Raw genomic sequence first — 19,111 nt, 5'->3', positions numbered from 1 at the left:
GTTCGGCCGCTACAGTGGTATTGCACCTCTGCCAGAGGTGTGGTATTCCACTCCCGGGTAAGGATGGAGTATGGACCAGGGCTCAGTTAGCTGCATACAGCACACACACCCCCATTTCCGAGGGACAGCTCAACGGTGCTCCCACTAGACAGTCTGTCGTGCCTGCACTTCTATGTCCCTGTCTGGAGTGGGGAGGGGGGTGGAACACCCAGTGCTATAGGGGCAGATAGGGGTTGGTTCCTGAGCGTAGAAAGGAGCCCATTGGTTGCTGGTCACCTGGGCTCATGGCTAGAGGGAAGTATAAAAGGGAGGAGCCATCTTAGATCTGGGTTCAGTCTGTGGGGAGAAGTTGAGAGGAGAGCTGACAGGGAGCAGCAGCTCCAGGCTGAGTGCTGCTCCAGAGGCAGGCCTAGAGAAGAGGCCGGGGCCTGAGAAGAGAAGGAACAGGAGAAGAAGGAACAGGAAAGGAGGAGGAGAGATAGAGAAACAGAAGGGCTCAGGAACAAGAAGGTGGAAGGGACCCTAAGAACCCACGAGAATACAGGGTGAAGGGTCAGGCAGATTAAAGGTACCGGATCCCAAGTTGGTGGAGGAGAAACTACCCTCAGCCAAAGACCGGACGTCGTGATCATTTATTGGTGCGACACCTCATCAAACCTGCTAGGAAGGCACCATATAGGACAGCGGGGAACGGGGCCCACGTTTACCTGCGCAGGTCCGCGGCAGCTGGACAAAAGTGGGTCACTGGTGAGGCAGGCCAGAGAAAGGAAAGAAGGGGGTCCTGTGCCATATTCCTGAACTGCCTGGGAGTTGACAGAGCCCCACACCTGGTGGACGCAGCACGGCTCGGGCAGTCATTGCCAGCTGAAGTGACTTGGATATTAACCGTGAGTAAAGACCCTGGACTGCAGAACGTTGTCTGTGTGCTTTTTCGCTCCTCCGGCACTACCGGTACTGGGACTCTCACCACCATCACTCCCACCATCCACTACACTGCCCTGGGGCCGCACTCTTCCCGTGGGGAGTCACACTACCCCAGCTGCACACCTCATCAGCCCCAGCGGTCTGCATGCAGCGGCGGTTCCTAATAACCGCAATCCACGGGTGGCGTAGTCGGACATTATCTAAAGTACAGTAGCAGACTACCATTGGTCTGACCACCCTGAGCCGCGGAACCGGGCCGCCACTACTACTCCCAGCGTCTCCTTATTGCCCGGTTCCGCGTGCCCCACCGCCCAGGGGGCTAGTCAATGCCATTCTACCATTTAATTCTATTAAAGTTGTACTATTCACCAGAGCTGTCACTCAAGGAGGAGGAGAGCCCGCACTCTTAGAAACCAGGAAGTGAAAGATACTGGAAAGCTGTGTGCTGCTCAAGAGACAACAGAAAGTGAATCTGTCACCAGTTTTATACCTTTCTAAACCATGCCCATCACCTTTTAACCCCTTACCGACCCTAGACGTACTCGGTACGTCTTGGTCAGCAGGTACTTACCAACTTTAGTTGTACTGAGAACGTACAGGCAATTTAGTGCAGACACAGGCTGCCCGCTTTAACCCCCAAAATGCTGCAATCGCAGCGTTTAGCTGGCAGAGGAAGGGAGCCCCCTCTGCTCTTGGATCGGTGTCCCCACGTGAAGTGGTGAGGGGCCCAATCGTTGTCATGGTTAGTTAGATCATGCACAGTGTATGAGCTTTTTAACTTGTGTCAGTGCAGAATTAGGCCCACTAGCAGTATTCGGTCAGTATTTTTTCTCAGGAGTGGGTGATAAATGCAGAATTGGTGCACTTGTTTCTATTATACTTTTTCTCTGATAGTTCTTCACCTGGTTTTGGCTCCCACTCCTATCAGAGAAAAGGTATAATAGAAACAAGTGCACCAATTATGCATTTATCACCCACTCCTGGTTGTGGCTCACACTCCTTAAAAAAAAATACTGACCAAATACTGATAGTGGGGCTGTAGCCTAATAAGGCATAGCAAATGCCAAACAGCTCCATCAGTGGAAAAATATAGTTATAGCTCTCAGAATACAGTGATGCAAAAATAATTATTCCTTTGAAAGTTTTTATTGTGTAAATGCGCCAAAACCTAAAAAAAACTATAGAAATCTGGTATCACTGTAATCGTACTGACCCAAAAAAAAAAGGAGTCTTATCAATTTTACCACACTCGGAACGACACAAAAAACAACCCCAAAAAACAATTCCTGAGTTGCTGGGTTTTGTTCATTCTACCTCCCAAAAATCGAAATAGAAAGCAATCAAAAAATGTCATGTGCCCGAAAATGGTGCCAGTAAAAACGTCACGTCGTCCTGCAAAAATCAAGCCCTTAGATGACACTGCTGAAATATGGAAAAATTATAGCACTCAAAATATGGCGCTGCAAAAAAAGCGTCTTTTAGTGTGATAGAGGCCAAACATGAAAACTTTAATGCATGGCCCCCCTCATCTGGTATCACTGCAATCGCACCAACTCGAAGAATAAAGTCTAATCACTTATACTGCATGAGGAACGGCATAAAGCATGAATAAAAACAATTCTTCACCTACTGTTGATTTGTTCATTCTGCCTCCCAAAGGTCCCAGTAAGGCTCGGCTCACATTTATCCTGCGCTTACACTGGGGTTTCCGTGTAAATCTGAAATGCGTGATTCAAACGGAACCCCCGGCAGAACATTCCCTATTATGAGGCAGATGGAGGCACTGTGGACTCTCTGGCCTATGATCTGGCAGTGTCCATATTTATAGGCATGCATAAAAGAGTTTTGTGCACTTCTGAAAAGACAACGCTGAACAGAGGCCACACGGAGACCACAGTAACTCTGCTGCCTCATTATAGTGAATGGATCCCTCTGGGATTTCATCTGAATCAAGTCATTCGGAGATTTAGATGGAAACCAAGATATAACTTCTCAGCGTAGAGCACAGGATAAACATGATCTCAAATGTTATAGAAAATGTTTGCAACAAAAGCTTCAACTCAATCCACCAAAACAACCCCCACTTAGGCCCGTCATCTATTAACAGAAGTATAGGGGCTTCCATGTTGCTTGTAGTACAAAGGCTCTGGAAAAGCGCTATGGCTCCTAGCCCCCCAAAAGAAATCCAACAAATTCTACTTTCCCAAATCCAAATGACCACCTCCTTTCTGAGCCCCAGTCTGCCTAAACCGCAGTTAGCGTCCACATGTTTGGCGTTTCTGTAATGATAAAAGCACGCCTAAGTTACAGGTGCGTGTCTCCAGAAGCATGAGCTGGTCACTACAGCGTACTGGTCACTACAGCGGTAGTTTGCAATTTTACTCAGCAACATCCACTGCAGCCCATGGAGTTAAAATCGTCACTACACCTGTAGATTAGTTCCCAAAAGGGTCTTATTTCCAAAATGGGGTCATTTGAGGGGGGGTTCTGCTCTTCTAGCACTTAGGGGCTCTGTATATGCAGTCCGCTAAGTATTCTAGCAAATAGCGCTCCGTCCCTCACGAGTCTCGCGTGTGGCTAAGCAGTACTGTATTGCCACGTACACAGAAATTGTGGGAAAAATGTTGGTGCCATCCATTTTTACCCACTTCCCAGTGTGAAAAATGTAAAATCTGGGGCTAAAACAAACTTTTCCCTTTTCTCCCATGACAGCACAACCTGAGAGAGGGTATCTGCCCACCAAGGACAGGAACCTACTGAATAAAAAAGGCGGTACCTCTCTTCTGCATCAGTTTTTGGTTCCTGTCCTTGATGGGAGACTCTCTAGGTGGTGCCTCGCCTACCTGATCGTGGGGTCTGGAGCGTGGATCCTGGGATCGATGCGGCCTGGAGGCCGTGACAACGCAGCAGATGGGACCTCTGTTCTCAGACCCATCTTGCTGGTGCCTGGGTCTGCGTGCGGGGGGGGGGGCGCCTTCTGGGTTCCTCTCCCGCGTGCTCCGGGTCCTGCGGCCGGGACTGCGCACGCACAGAGATCCGTGGCTGAGCGCACCGTCAGGCAGCCCTTCCGGGTCTGCGCACGTGCAGGACGCATCGTGCCCTGTGACGTAGCGCGCCGGAAGTCCGGGCTGCGTATTCTCAGGTTCGCGTTGCGCCGGAAGCCCGGGTTTGCGCATGCGTGGGGTGCGATCACCATGATGCATCCCCGTTCGCAAGCGCGCCGGTAGCCGCTGGGTCTGCGCAGGAGGGATACTGCGGCGTCGGATAAATAAAATATATATAAATAAAATATATATAAATAAAATTAAAAGGGAGAAGAAAAAAAGAGAGGGAGAGAGCACCTTTCGTTGAAATGGGAGAGGCCGAAAGGAGGTGGAGCCCCCATATGCTTTAAAAAGATGGGAAGCAGTCAAGATGGCTGTGTCTGCATCCCCGTCATCATGAGTGAGGAGCCGCAGTCACCTGGGCAGCAGCTGTCACCTCTGCAGCAGGAGGAACAGCAGCAGCCACAGGCGCTTAAACAGCTTAAGCAAAATGTGAGACAACTGGAGCAAAGGGCTTCTTCCCATCATCAGAGCCACAGCAGTGGGGGTCGTACAAGTACCGGCAGAACCAGGCAGAAGAAATCTCGAGAGTTCACCTCCGCCAGATGGGAGCGTTAATGTGAGTGGCAACCACCGCCTCCGGTACCCTAGTCTGAACGGCAGTGTGGTGAGTGATCTTCATGGAAGTTCACCTTAGTAATGTGCTCTTTTCTGTTTTTTTCTCTTTTTTTTCACTTTTCGTTTCTTTCTGGTTGGTAGGAACCTAAAAAGAGTAGTTCTAAGAATAAAGAGAGTGCGTTATGTAAAGTTAGCTTTCCCAACTCCTACGCTAAGAACTTGTGCTCTGGATGCATCCAGAAAACTATAGCAGAGGAGTCCCCTAGCTTTTCTATGGATTTAAAAACCTTAATCCAGACGGAGGTCAGGGATTCCTTAAAGAACTTGACCTCACGTAAGAGGAGAAAGCAGAAATGGGTTACCTCGGACTCCGAAGAATCAGTAGAGTCCTGTATCGCGAGGGAATCTTTCCCCCTCTGACCTCTCGTCATCGTCTTCATCAGAGTCTTTGGATGATGATGGAGGGGGTAGGCCATGTTTTTCGGTTGACAATACTGAAAGATTAGTCAAGGCTATTAGAGTAACCACGGGTATTGCCGATGGCAAGGCTCCCAGAACAGTTCAGAATGTCATGTTCGGGGGTTTAGATCAGAAGAAGAGACGCACATTCCCAGTTAACGAGAGGATCAAGACTCTTATAGATAGGGAGTGGAAAAAAACAGAGAGGAAAGGCCAGCTGCCGCCTTCTTCTAAGCGGAGATACCCTTTTGACGAGGAGGATTCCGCTAAGTGGGACAAAACCCCTAAAATTGATGTGGCCATCCCGAAGTCCTCGAAAAGATCCACACTGCCTTTTGAGGATTTAGGGGCCCTCAAAGATCCGCTCGATAAAAAGGCGGAGTCTTTTCTAAAACAGGCCTGGGAGTCCTCAGCAGGGGCTCTGAAACCGGCAGTGGCGGCCACCTGCACCGCCAGGTCTACGATGATCTGGCTACAGCAGTTGGAGGACCAGATCAAAAGGAATGTTTCTAGAGATAAAATTCTGTCGGGTCTTCCTCTTATGCAGGGGGCGGCTGCATTCCTTGCGGATGCATTGGCAGTTTCAGTTAGGCTGGCTGCCAGGTCAGCAAACCTCTCCAATGCAGCCCGTAGGGCATTATAGCTCAAGAACTGGCCAGGGGATGTGCAGTCAAAATCAAAACTCTGCTCAATCCCATGTGAAGGAGTCTTTCTTTTCGGAAAGGCCTTAGATGACACCCTGGATAAGGCCGCGGACAAGAAACACGGGCTTCCTACTGTATCTGTTCGCCTATATAAGAGCTCCTTTCGGAAGAGGAAATATAATCGGTGCAAATTTTCCAGAGACCAAAGTAGTTGGATAGGCAGGAAGCCGAATAACAGAGGCTTCATGTTCGGGGGCCATCCTCTGAGAATTAAAAAGCCCCTAAGTGACCGGCCTCCCCAGGTAGGAGGAAGGTTGTCCCACTTCCTTCCCGCCTGGGAAAAGGTCTCATCCAGCGCCTGGATTTTAAGAATAATCGGGAGTGGGCTGAAGTTGGAGTTCAAAACCATTCCCAGAGACACCATCAGGATTTCAGCCCCCAGAGGCTTAAGAGAACAGATGGTCCTGCTGCAGAAAGTACTCGCTCTGGTTGTGAAGGGGGTTCTAGTAGAAACACCAGTACCCGAGCAAGGGAGAGGGTTTTACTCAACTCTCTTCCTGATAAAGAAACCGGATGGCTCCTTCAGAACCATTGTCAACTTGAAGAAGCTGAACGACCATTTAATTTACAGGCCATTCAAGATGGAGTCAATAAAATCGGCCATAAAGATGTTGTTTCCAGAGTGTTGCAGATTTGAAGGACGCTTACTAACACGTCTCAATCTTTCCTGCACACCAACAGTTTCTGAAGGTAGCTGTATGGTTCGGCAAGCACATAAAGCATTTTCAGTTTGCAGCTCTTCCCTTTGGCATCTCCATGGCTCCAAGGGTTTTCACAAAGATTATCCTGGAAGTCACAGTGCATCTAAGGGAGAAGGATATCCTCGTCATCCCTTATCTGGACGATTTTTTTAGTGGTGGGCAGATCAAAACAACTCTGTGCACTGTCTCTGGCCGAAGTCATGGCCAGTCTAAATTTCCTGGGATGGATTTTAAATTTCGAAAAATCGAGACTAGAACCAAAAAAGGTTCAGTCCATTTTGGGTCTCATTTTAGACTCAGAAAACCAGACTTGTCTTCTGCCAGGGGACAAGAAATTGAAGATCAGTTCGCTCATCTCACGCGTAATCAGTAATCCATCCATGACCCTGAAAAATGCAATGTCTCTATTGGGTACGATGACATCTTGTATCCCAGCAGTACAGTGTGCCCAGTTTCATTCCAGATGTCTTCAGCAGGAGATCCTGACAGCAGACCAACGGCTCAGAGGTCACCTGGATGGAAGAATATCCCTTTCAAGTTTGGTAATCAACTCGCTGGATTGGTGGATGAATCCGGTAAATCTATCTCTGGGGGTTCCTTGGTCTTTCCAGGTGTCAGATGCGATTATGACAGATGCAAGCGCAGAAGGCTGGAAAGCTCACCTGAGAGATCATTCAATAAAGGGCCTCTGGTCAGACAGCGAGACAGGTCTCTCCTCCAACATGAGGGAGCTGTTGGCAGTCAGAAATGCGGTAGTAGAGTTCAGTTCTCTTCTTCGGGGTCAACACATCTGGATATTATCGGACAACCGAACGACAGTTGCCTATATCAATCATCAGGGGGGAACAAGATCCCTTCCTCTGATGTCAGTGACAGATCAGAGCCTTCATTTTGCAGAGAGTCATCTATTCATGCTCTCGGCACTGCATATAAGAGGAGAAGAGAACGTAAGAGCTGATTTTCTTAGTCGGCACATCTTGAAACTAGGAGAATGGGAATTTAATCCAGCGGTATTCCAGCAGATTGTCTGCCGATGGGGACAACCTCAGATACATTTGTTTGCAAACAAACGCAATCTGAAAACCAAAATCTTTTGCTCCCTGAATCCAAAAGAGAAGCCTTTTGCGGTGGACGCGCTGCAAATTCCCTGGAACTTACCTTGGCCTATGCCTTTCCCCCTCTAATGCTGATTCCTACCATCCTGAGGAAGATCCGAGAAGGACAGGCGAGGGTTATATCGATCGCCCCGTTCTGGCCTAAGACTCCATGGTTCACTTAGATGAAGAGAATGTCCCAAGCGGAACCATGGGTCCTTCCGGACACCCCAGATCTCCTCAGGCAGGGCCCAATCTTCCATCCCCAAAGATCGGGCCTGCATTTGACAGCCTGGATTTTGAAAGGTCACTACTAACACAGGATTGGTTTTCTCCAGGTCTAGTTGCTACTCTGCTGGCGAGTAGGAAGCCGTTGACTACTAGGATCTATGGCAGAACCTGGGCTAAGTTTCGGTCTACCTCGGGTCAGTCCGCCAAAGGGAGGGTTCCTATTGGGGCCATCCTGGAATTCCTTCAGAAAGGCTTAAGCATGGGGTTAGCCACCAGTACCCTTAAGGTACAAGTATCAGCTCTGGGGGCACTATATAATTGCGACTTGGCAGCTAATAGGTGGATCATCAGATTCATTAAAGCTTGCAGTAGATCTAGACCCATTCCTACTCCAAGGATGCCTCCTTGGGACCTTAATCTGGTTCTAGAGGCGCTAACCAAGCCTCCCTTTGAGCCCTTAGAGAAGGTTTCTGAGAAAACTCTCACCTTGAAACCAATCATGCTGGTAGCTCTAACGTCAGCTCGTAGGGTTAGTGATCTGCATGCGCTGTCAGTAAACTGTCCGTTCACTCAAGTGTGTATGGATAGAGTAACCTTAAGACCAGACCCGGCATATCTTCCAAAAGTAACCTCCAAATTCCATAGGACACAAGTAATTTCTCTCCCTTCTCTCCCTTCTATCATGATCCTAGAGATTCTGAGGAACAAAGGCTTCACACTTTAGATGTTAAGAGGGTATTAGTCCAGTATTTGGAGGTGACGAAGGCCTGGAGGAAAAGTGACGCCTTATTCATCTCATTTCAGGGGGCTAGGAAAGGGCTTAAGGTTACAAGGGGGACCATAGCTAGATGGGTCAGGGACACCATTGGTTTAGCGTACTCTTCTAGCAATCTGCCAATTTCAGATATCCTGAAGGCCCACTCCACCAAGGCTCTAGTTGCTTCCTGGGCTGAGAAGGCGGATGTGCCCATCGACATCATATGTAAGGCGGCAACTTGGTCATTCCCCTCTACATTCTACAAGCATTACCGTCTTGACCTTTCCTCTTCTACTAATCTGTCCTTTGGGAGGAAGGTGTTGCAAGCGGTGATCCCTCCCTCTGGTGTCTGATCTATCTAAATCTCTCAGGTGGTGCTGTCATGGGAGAAGGGGAAAAGATCCTAGTTACTTACCGGTAACGGGATTTTACAGAGCCCATGACAGCACCCTATTAATACCCTCCCCTCTATCACTTGTGGTGTGCACTTCTAAGGGTGTTTTTATAAAGAAATGTTTTGGTGGTAGTTGTGTACTAACCTATTTTTCGGAGGCCCTCTCATTCTCTGAAACAAAAACTGATGCGGAAGAGAGGTACCACCTTTTTATTCAGTAAGTTCCTGTCCTTGGTGGGCGGATACCCTCTCTCAGGTGGTGCGGTCATGGGTTCTGTAAAATCCCGTTACCGGTAAGTAACTAGGATCTTTTTGTGGTAAAAATTGAATTTTTTTACTTACCGTATTTCTCAAACTATAAGACGCACTTTTTTCCTCCAAACTTTTGGAGGAAAGTGGGGGGGGTGCGTCTTTTAGTCCGTTGTACATAAATATTGTGGCTGCCGGGGAAGCCACAGCGGCTGAGTAGCGGGGCACAGGAGGCAGCAGATGAGGGGGGGCCATGTATACAAGGATGAGGGGGGGCCATGCATACAAGGATGAGGCATGAGGGGAGGGCCATACATGCCAGGATGAAGCATGAGGGGGGCCATACATACCAGGATGAAGGGGGCCATGCATACCAGGAAGAGGAATGAAGGTACCATAGATACCAGGATGGGTGTGAGGGGGGCAATGCATACCAGGATAGTGGATGAGGGCCACATATAACAGGAAGGAGGGGGCCCATATATACCAGGATGGGGGATATTAACAGAATTGGAGGGCATTACCCCTATAACAGTGTCAGCAGCAGACCTCCTCCCCCTTAACAGGGCATCATGACCACATTTTTTTGCTTAATTTTTTTTCTATTTTCCTCCTCTAAAATCTAGGTGTCTTGTGGTCCGGTGCATCTTATAGTTCGAAAAATACGGTAACTGCCCAATGGTATAAAATTCTATGACACACCTGTAGTGTGTCAATATGATCACTGCACCCCTAGATGAATTCGTTGAAAGTTCTAGTTTGTAAAATGGGATCACTTATGGGGGTACTGCTGTTCTGGCACCTCAGAGGCTCTCCCATTGGGTCATGGCACCCACAAACCATAACAGTAAAATCTGCAATATAATGTGGTTCTCCTTCCCTTCTGAGCTTTGCACTGTGCCTCAAAAGTATTTCCTGACTGCATGTAGGGTATTGGCACACTCAGGAGAAAAAATGGACCTCAGTTTGTTGTAAAAATTTCTCCTATTAGCCCTTAGAAAAATTAAACACTTGAGGCTACAACAACATTTTAGTGGTAAAAATTTAATTTTATTCTTTCTTTACCGCCCAGTGGTATAAAACTCTGAGGCACATACGGTGTCAATATGATGACTGCACCCCTAGATTAATTAATTGCGGGGGGCGGTGTCGTTTATAAAATGAGGTCACATATGGGGGGTTTCTGTAGTTCTGGCACCTCGGGGGCTCTGCCAATGTGACATGAACCAGCAAAAGAACAACAACGATCAATAAGCCTTCAATTAGTATAGAAAAATATCAAAGTTTATTAGGAATAATAACAGGCATAATTGGGGGTAGGGTAGAAGTGCAACGGTAATGAACCCTAAACACACAGCTCCACGTGATACATTATAAAATATATTATAGCTAGTTGCAGATATATTCTGATTAGCAGCCTAATACATTGATTATTATATCATGGATAATGTCATATATTAATGTGCTATATTAATATGCCCTTGATAATAGATTATATAATATGTCAGACTTGCTGACATCAGTGGTCATATATCAACAGTATAGAGTCCATATAGACCCCATCTATACATACCAGGGAATCACAGGAGGACCAAAAGAACAAACAGCCAGAGCACAAGGGCAGTGATGAAGAGCTGCACACGTGGAGCTGTAGCCCCGACTCGCGTTTCGGTTTCCCTTCGTCAATGTGACATGGCCCTCTCAAACCATTACAGCAAAATCTGAACTCCAATATGGCACTTCTTCCCTTCTAAGCTTTGCTCTGTGCCTCAAAAAGTAGTTTTCGACTAGTGTACTCAGGAGAAATTGCACAACAAATTTTGGGGTCCATTTTCTCTTGATATCCTTCTGAAAATGAAAAAAATTAGGGCTAAAACAAAATTTGTGGGAAAAGTATATATTTTTCCATTTTCACAGATCAAAGTTGTAAACTTCTGTGAAGCACCTGGGGGTTCAAAGTGCTCACCACCATCTAGATTAGTTCCCTGAGGGGTCTAGTTTCCAAAATGGTGTCACTTGTGAGTGGATTCCACTGTTTAGGCTCATCAGGAGCTCTCCAAATGTGACATGGCGGCCGCTAATTATTCCAGCAAATTTTACATTCAAAAAGTCAAATGGAGCACCTACCCTTCCGAACTCTGCAATGCGCCCAAATAGTGGTTTTCCCCCACATATGGGGTTATCGGCATGCTCATGAGAAATTGCACAACAAATTTGCGGGTCCATTTTTTTCCTGCTACCCTTGCAAAAATAAAAAAAATTGGATCTAAAGTAAAACTTTTGTGAAAAAAAGTTACCGTATATACTCGTGTATAAGCCAACTTTTTCAGCACATTTTTTAGATTGAAAAGGCCCCCCTCGGCTTATATTCGAGTATATACTTACACTCCGGCTGTGGAACTTGGTGGGGGTTGCAGCTGCAGAGTGTAGCATCGGCGTCTCTGCCTCCTGCCCGGCAGAGACGCCGTCCCCCTTACCGCCGCGGTCCTGCTCCGACGTCTTCTGGCCTCCCTGCTGCTGGTGCACGCAGCTTCCCCGGCTCTGTGCTTAGGGCGCGTGCGCTCCCTCCCTTTTAAAGGGGCCGCACGCGCCGTCCTAAAAAGTTCCCTATAAAAAGCACCTCCTCCAATATGAAGGTGCCCGTGCAAGGTCCAGTCCGTCTACTTGTCTACTCTCCAGCCCGACAGTCTGTCTACAGTCCAGTCCGCCAGTCTGTCTATGGGCTCTGTCCGCCTGCTTACCTGCAAGTCCTTGCCCGTCACTTGCCTTGCCAGCTTACCTAGAGGCTCCTGCCTGTCACTTGCCGTGACCACCTGACAGCCTACCTAGAGGCTCCTGCCTGTCACTTGCCGTGACCACCTGACAGCCTACCTAGAGGCTCCTGCCTGTCACTCGCCGTGACCACCTGACAGCCTACCTAGAGGCTCCTGCCTGTCACTCGCCGTGACCACCTGACAGCCTACCTAGAGGCTCCTGCCTGTCACTTGCCGTGACCACCTGACAGCCTACCTAGAGGCTCCTGCCTGTCACTTGCCGTGACCACCTGACAGCCTACCTAGAGGCTCCTGCCTGTCACTTGCCGTGACCACCTGACAGCCTACCTAGAGGCTCCTGCCTGTCACTTGCCGTGACCACCTGACAGCCTACCTAGAGGCTCCTGCCTGTCACTTGCCGTGACCACCTGACAGCCTACCTAGAGGCTCCTGCCTGTCACTTGCCGTGACCACCTGACAGCCTACCTAGAGGCTCCTGCCTGTCACTTGCCGTGACCACCTGACAGCCTACCTAGAGGCTCCTGCGGGGGCAAGGGGAGGTGACCGCAGATACTCACCTCCTCTTCCGGCTTCCAGCGCTGTCTGCAAAGGCTTCCCGGGTGTTGCCATGACGACCCGATGTCGTCATGACAACATCCGGGTCACCAGGCAGCAGGAAGATTGTTTGGACATTGCATCTCCAAACAATCTTCTCCCCGTCCAGCGCTGACAACCTGCATGACACAGGGATGGTGCTGCATTCCTGTGCCATGCAGGCGATCAGAGAAAAAAAAGTGAAAGTCCCATAGTGGGACAAAGTAATAAAGTATAAAAACACCCAGAAAGTGAAAAAAAAATTGCAAAAAAATAATCCACCAAAAATAAAAATATAATGTACCCATCAATAAATATTATTATAAAAAAAAAAACAATAAAAGTACACACATTTGGTATCGCCGCGTCCGGAACAACCTGACCTATAAAACTGTCCCACTAGTTAACCCCTTCAGTGAACACGGTAAAAAAAATAAATAAAAAACGAAGCAAAAAACAATGCTTTATCACCATACCGCCAAACAAAAAATGGAATAACACGCGATCAAAAAGACAAATATAAATAAAAATGGTACCGCTGAAAACGTCATCTCGTCCCGCAAAAAAAAGGCAACATACAGCTCCATCAGCCGAAAAATAAAAAAGTTATAGCTCTCAGAATAAAGCTATGCTAAAAAATATTTTTTTCTATAAAATTGCTTTTATGTAAAAGTGCAAAACATAGAAAACCGATATAAATGTGGTACCGCTGTAAATGTACTGACCCGAAGAATAAAGCTACCTTATCAATTTTACCACACGTGGAACAGAGTAAAAAAAAAAACACAATTCCTGAATTGTTGGTTTTTGTTTATTCTGCCTCCAAAAAATCGGAATAGAAAGCGATCAAAAAATGTCACGTGCCTGAAAATGGCACCAATAACCACGTCAACTCATCCCGCAAAAAACAAGCCGTCACATGACTGCCAAAATCTGGAAAAATTATAGCTCTCAAAATATGGCGATGCAAAAACTAGATTTTACAAAAAATGCGTCTTTTAGTGTGTGACAGCTGTCGGTCATAAAAACCCCATATGATTCTGGTACTGCTGTAATCACATCGACCCGAAGAATAAAGTCGTCTAATCACTTATACCGCACGAGGAACGGCGTCAAAAATAAACTCTTGGGTGAGGATTGGGCTAGGGTTAGGGCTGGGTTTGGGGTTAGGGTTGTGCTAGGGTTAGGGTTGTGCTAGGGTTAGGGTTGTGCTAGGGTTAGGGCTGGGGCTGGGGTTAGGGTTGTGATGGGGTTGGAATTTTTTTCAAAAGAAAAAAAGATGACGATATGGCGACTAGTGTTGAGCGCAAGTGCTCGCTACTTGAGTTTGCATCGGGTGCTCTGGTATGCATTGAGTATCGTGGGTATTTGAGTGACATGCTCGAGTCTCTGCCCCATAGGCTTCGCGGCCAAAAAAACTTTACAGGGATTGCCTGCCACTCACGAGCGATCCCCGTGTGTTTTTTTTTTTTGGGTGTCTAATAACCGTGAAACATGCGGAGCAGGGACTCGAGCATGTCACTCGAGCACACGCTGTACATGGTGCATACCTGAGTACCCGATGCAAACTCAAGTAGTGAGCACTTGCGCTCAAGACTAATGACAACTTATTCAATATGATGACCTAATGTAAACAAATTCTGTGTCGTACCTCTGGGTTCAAAATGTTCACTATACACCTTAATTAAATCCTTGAGGGGTATAGTTTCCAAAATGGGGTCACTTGTGGGGGAGCTCCACTGTTTAGGTACATCACGGGCTCTCCAAACGCAACATGGTGTCCGCTAACAAATTGAATGGAAAATCGGCTCAAATTGTTAGCGGACGCCATGTTGCGTTTGGAGAGCCCCTGCGTGCCCAAACATTGGAGCTCCCCCACAAGTGACCCCATTTTGGAAGCTAGACCCCCCAAGGCACCTATCTAGATGCATAGTGAGCACTTTGAACCCCCAGGTGCTTCACAAATTGATTCATAAAAATGAAAGTGTTTTTTTTTTCACTTTTTAATTTTTACGAATCAATTTGTAAAAGCTATAACAATAGTCTCTGTATTGCCTTTCCTAAAATCAGATCAAACAGGTAATAGGATCACAATAATCAACCGCAGAGCAGACAATAAGTGTGCAATTTCACATTGCTGCCACTGACACAAAGTATTAAAATACCACCATGGAACAAATACCGTTACATTGCATTGTTTTATGGAAATAAGCCAAAATGTCCTTTTGTGTCGCCCTTTCCATCTTCACTGCAGCATTCAGAAATCGTTTCTCTTTGACTATTAGGGTATGTGCAGACGATGACTCCCAGCCCGCGGCCCCGACGCTGCGGAGGTGCCGCAGGTGGATATGCAAATGAGCCCCACCTTTTTTTTTTATTATTATTTTTTCCCACATTCAAACTTTCCTCATAGAGGTTAGGTCTATGGGGAAAGCCTGCATGCGGACCTGAAGGAGAAATTGACATTCTGCAATCTGGAAAGACTCGCTGCATGTCAGTTTCCACTAGTGAGCCGCAGACGCATAGTGGGCATGGGATGACAGTTTTTTATAATATTGGCTTTACTATTTATGTACCAATATTGGAATTTTATTTTTTAGGACAAGTAAATAACATTCACAATGAGGCTGAAGAAATCAGAAACCAGTGCACAAAGTTTCTACATTACGTAAGAGTATTTTTATACAGGTAAGGTTTCCATTTTTCAGACTTTTTTTTAATATATATACGCACACGTACTGCTCAAAATAAAGGGAACACTTAAACAGAATATAACTCCAGGTAAATCAAACTTCTGTGAAATCAAACTGTCCACTTGAGAAGCAGCACTGATTGACAATCAATTTCACATGCTGTTGTGCAAATGGAATAGACAGATGAAAATTATTGGCAATTATCAAGATACTCACTCACAATAAAGGAGTGGTTCTGCAGGTGGGGACCTCAGACAACATCTCAGTACCAATGGCTGATGTTTTGGTCACTATTGAATGTTGGTTGTGCTTTCACACTCGTGGTAGCATGAGATGGACTCTACAACCCACAGAAGTTGCTCAGGTAGTGCAGCTCATCCAGGATGGCACATCAATGCGAGCTGTGGCAAGAAGGTTTGCTGTGTCTGTTAGCGTAGTGTCCAGAGGCTGGAGGCGCTACCAGGAGACAGGCCAGTACACCAGGAGACTTGGAGGGGGCCGTAGGAGGGCAACAACCCAGCAGCAGGACCGCTACCTCCGCCTTTGTGCAAGGAGGAACAGGAGGAGTATTGCCAAAGCCCTGCAAAATGACCTCCAGCAGGCCACAAATGTGCATGTGTCTGCACATACGGTTAAAAACCGACTCCATGAGGGTGGTATGAGGGCCCAATGTCCACAGATGGGGGTTGTGCTCACAGCCCAACACCGTGCAGGACGCTTGGCATTTGCCACAGAACACCAGTATTGGCAAAGTCGCCACTGGTGCCCTGTGCTCTTCACAGATGAAAGCAGGTTCACACTGAGCACATGTGACATACGTGACAGAGTCTGGAGATGCCGTGGAGAGCGATCTGCTGCCCGCAACATCCTTCAGCATGACCGGTTTGGCAGTGGGTCAGTAATGGTGTGGGGTGGCATTTCTTTGGAGGGCCGCACAGCGCTCCATGTGCTCACCAGAGGTAGCCTGTCTGCCATTAGGTACCGAGATGAGATCCTCAGACCCCTTGTGAGACCATATGCTGGAGCCTGTAGTGTGTTTTTCCACTTTAATTTTCGGGTTGACTGCAAATCCTGGCCTCCATTGGTTAATAAATTATTTGATTTCCATTGCATTGATGATTTTTGTGTGATTTTGTTGTCAGCACATTCAACTTTGTACAGAACAAAGTATTCAATGAGAATATTTCATTCATTCAGATCATTAAAAATATATTTTTTCGTGGATTGAAAACATACCCATTATAGTCTATGGTGCTGTTCACATGTCCATATTATATTGTGGACTATGTATGGATCAAAGACTTCTGGAAACATGTTCACATTTGATCCGAGTCACCAATCGAAATTGCCCATATTCTGTGAAAATCATAGACAGCACATGGATTACACCTGATTTAACAGTGCAGTGGGAATAGGAAGCTTTGCAAATGTTTTTATTTTTTTTTTCACACAAGAAAACCACTGAAAAAATCTGTCCTTTATTTTCACATTTTTATCTTTTAAATATTTCTCCCTGTATCATGTTCATTCAAAATTAAAATCAAGAACGTCTGAGAAACAAGTTATTTTTTAAATTTTTAGATTTCTGGGAATATATGTTGTATGGCGAATTCTCTGCTTAACATGCACTTGAATCTTTTTCACTGGTTTCGGGCCGTCTATCACACTCAAATTCAGAATTTTAAAAAGGAAAATCACCTTACACCATCATTCTTTTCTGAAAAATGTCCACCAGGCACATTGTGAACATGCTTCCAATCACTTTGCATGTCCTGACACTTTGTAACACACACTGACTCCTGTTCTGCATTGGGAAGTGAGCAGATTCAGAATACCTCTTTAAACTCTCTGAGGGCATTATGACAAATCTCTTTTAATAAAACCTACTTTAGAAAATATACCTACTCTACAAAATAAAATATCAATAGTAGTGAACAGTTTTTTTTATTAAATAATATTTATTTTTTAGGTTTGTGGATTCCTCAAGGCAGACGGAAAGTTCGTTAGCTCATCCCTTTGAGGAAATGAATGCTCAGCTTCCCTCCAAACTGCTAGAACAGCTACATGGACTGACCTTGTATATTGGAGGCCTTAGTGATCTCCCAAACCACATTCTTGGAACATTTTCCATTCAACATCATGGCAAGGTTTGTCTAATATGTTGATGACCAGTCTTTTTTTAAGACCAGACTATGCAATATCGAGAGGTTGTAGAAGAGTAGTAAAATATGGCTGCTTTCTTCCTATGCCGCACCCTTTCACATGTTATAAGTAGTGTTGAGCGATACCTTCCGATACCGGAAACCAATGCCAGTCAATGGGACACAAATATCGGAATGAAAATAAACCCTTTCTTTCCTTGTAGGTTAATTCTACATGAAGGAAAACAACTAACAATAATGTAGAATGTATTGGGGGAGGTGGTTGCCCAAATCGATGAGAACAGTGCTCACAGTGAAACATGAAAAGCCGGCAATTCAGCAGCGGCATATACCGGTACCTGACAATTTAGAACAGAAAGAATAGAGCTTCACATATAGATTAGATAGATAGAAACATGTCAGTCACATATATATGAAGTACAGTGATAGTGTTGCTTACTGTACTTGTCATTTAGTGTAAAGGATTTATTTAAAAAAATATTAGTGTTTTCATGCACCGTCTCTTTAAAAAAGCCGGCCGGCAATTCAGCAGCGGTACCCGACAATTTATAACAGAAATAATAGAGCATCACACATAGATTAGATAGATAGAAACATGTCAGTCACATATAATAAGTACAGTGACAGTGTTGGTTACTGTACTTGTCACTTAGTGTTAAAATAAAGGATTTATTAAAAAAAAAATTGGCGTGGGGTTCCCCGTAATTTTAGTCTCTAGCGGAGGTTAAGCAGACAGCTGGGGCAGATGTTTGAAGCCTGGGAAGGGGGTAATACCCACGGAGCTTCCCAGGCTACTAATATCAGCCCCCAGCTGAATACCTAGCCTTTACTAGCTATTAAAATGGGGGACCCCCCCCAAAAAAATGACGTGGGGTCCCCCCTATTTTAATAGCTAGGCAGACAGCTGGGGGCTGATATTAATAGCCCAGAAGGGTGCCATGAATATTGGCCCCCTTCCAGGCTAGAAACACCAGCCGTCAGCCGCCCCAGAAATGGCGCATCCATAGGATGCGCCAATTCTGGCACTTAGCCTCGCTCTTCCCACTGCCCTGTAGCGGTGGCAGTTGGGTAATAGGGCTGGGGTTGATGTCAGCTTATAATGCCAGCTGACATCAAGCCCAGGTTAGTAATGGAGAGGCGTCTATAAGACACCCCCATTACTAAACCCATAGTCAAAGTTACAAAAAACACAAACACCCAGAATAAAGTCCTTTAATTGAAATAAACACACCATTCTTTATTGTTCTAAATTAAACCATACTTACCATCACGCCCATTCCAGCTGAAGCCAACGATCTCCTGCAATAAAAGAAAAATAATAAAGCAACATCATCCTTACCTTTCGATGGTTCCCAGGACAGCTCCAGCTCTGCTACATCGAGATGACAGGCTCAGTCGCAGCCGAAAGCTGCCATCCAGCCTGTCATCCCGCGGACACTGAGAAGCGCAGGCATGCTTGCGCTCTGCAGTGTCCGGCTGTGACTGCATCCAGATGAGCCGACAATGAACTCAGCTCACCTCATGCACGTCACTGACAGCGTGGGAGAATTCTCCTGCGCATTCGGTGAGCGTGAGAGACTCGGCTCATCGGGATGCCGTCACAGCCTGACACTGAGGAGCGCAAGCATGCCTGCGCTTCTCAGTGTCTGCGGGATGACAGGCTGGATGGCAGCTTTCTGCTGCGATCCAGCCTGTCATGTGAATGTAGCAGAGCTGAAGCTGTCCTGGGAGCCA

General features: G+C 46.4%; 1 protein-coding gene across 2 annotated transcripts in view; it reads left to right on the top strand.

Moving 5' to 3' along the window:
* The window catches only part of MMS22L (MMS22 like, DNA repair protein), a 140,202-nt gene that overhangs the window by 19,205 nt on the left and 101,886 nt on the right, over window positions 1-19,111 (top strand). For both annotated transcript variants that reach the window (XM_073675736.1, XM_073675735.1), the window contains exons 4-5: window positions 15,123-15,210; window positions 17,185-17,362. In XM_073675736.1, coding sequence (XP_073531837.1) covers window positions 15,123-15,210; window positions 17,185-17,362 — 266 coding nt within the window. The remainder of the gene's footprint in view (window positions 1-15,122; window positions 15,211-17,184; window positions 17,363-19,111) is intronic.

This window comes from Phyllobates terribilis, unplaced genomic scaffold (genome assembly GCF_046119375.1).
Source record: "Phyllobates terribilis strain yellow unplaced genomic scaffold, ASM4611937v1 Scaffold_3__8_contigs__length_932513732, whole genome shotgun sequence".
Lineage (NCBI taxonomy): Eukaryota > Metazoa > Chordata > Amphibia > Anura > Dendrobatidae > Phyllobates > Phyllobates terribilis.
Note: the sequence above shows the minus strand (reverse complement) of the source record. Positions and strands in the feature narration are given on the sequence as shown.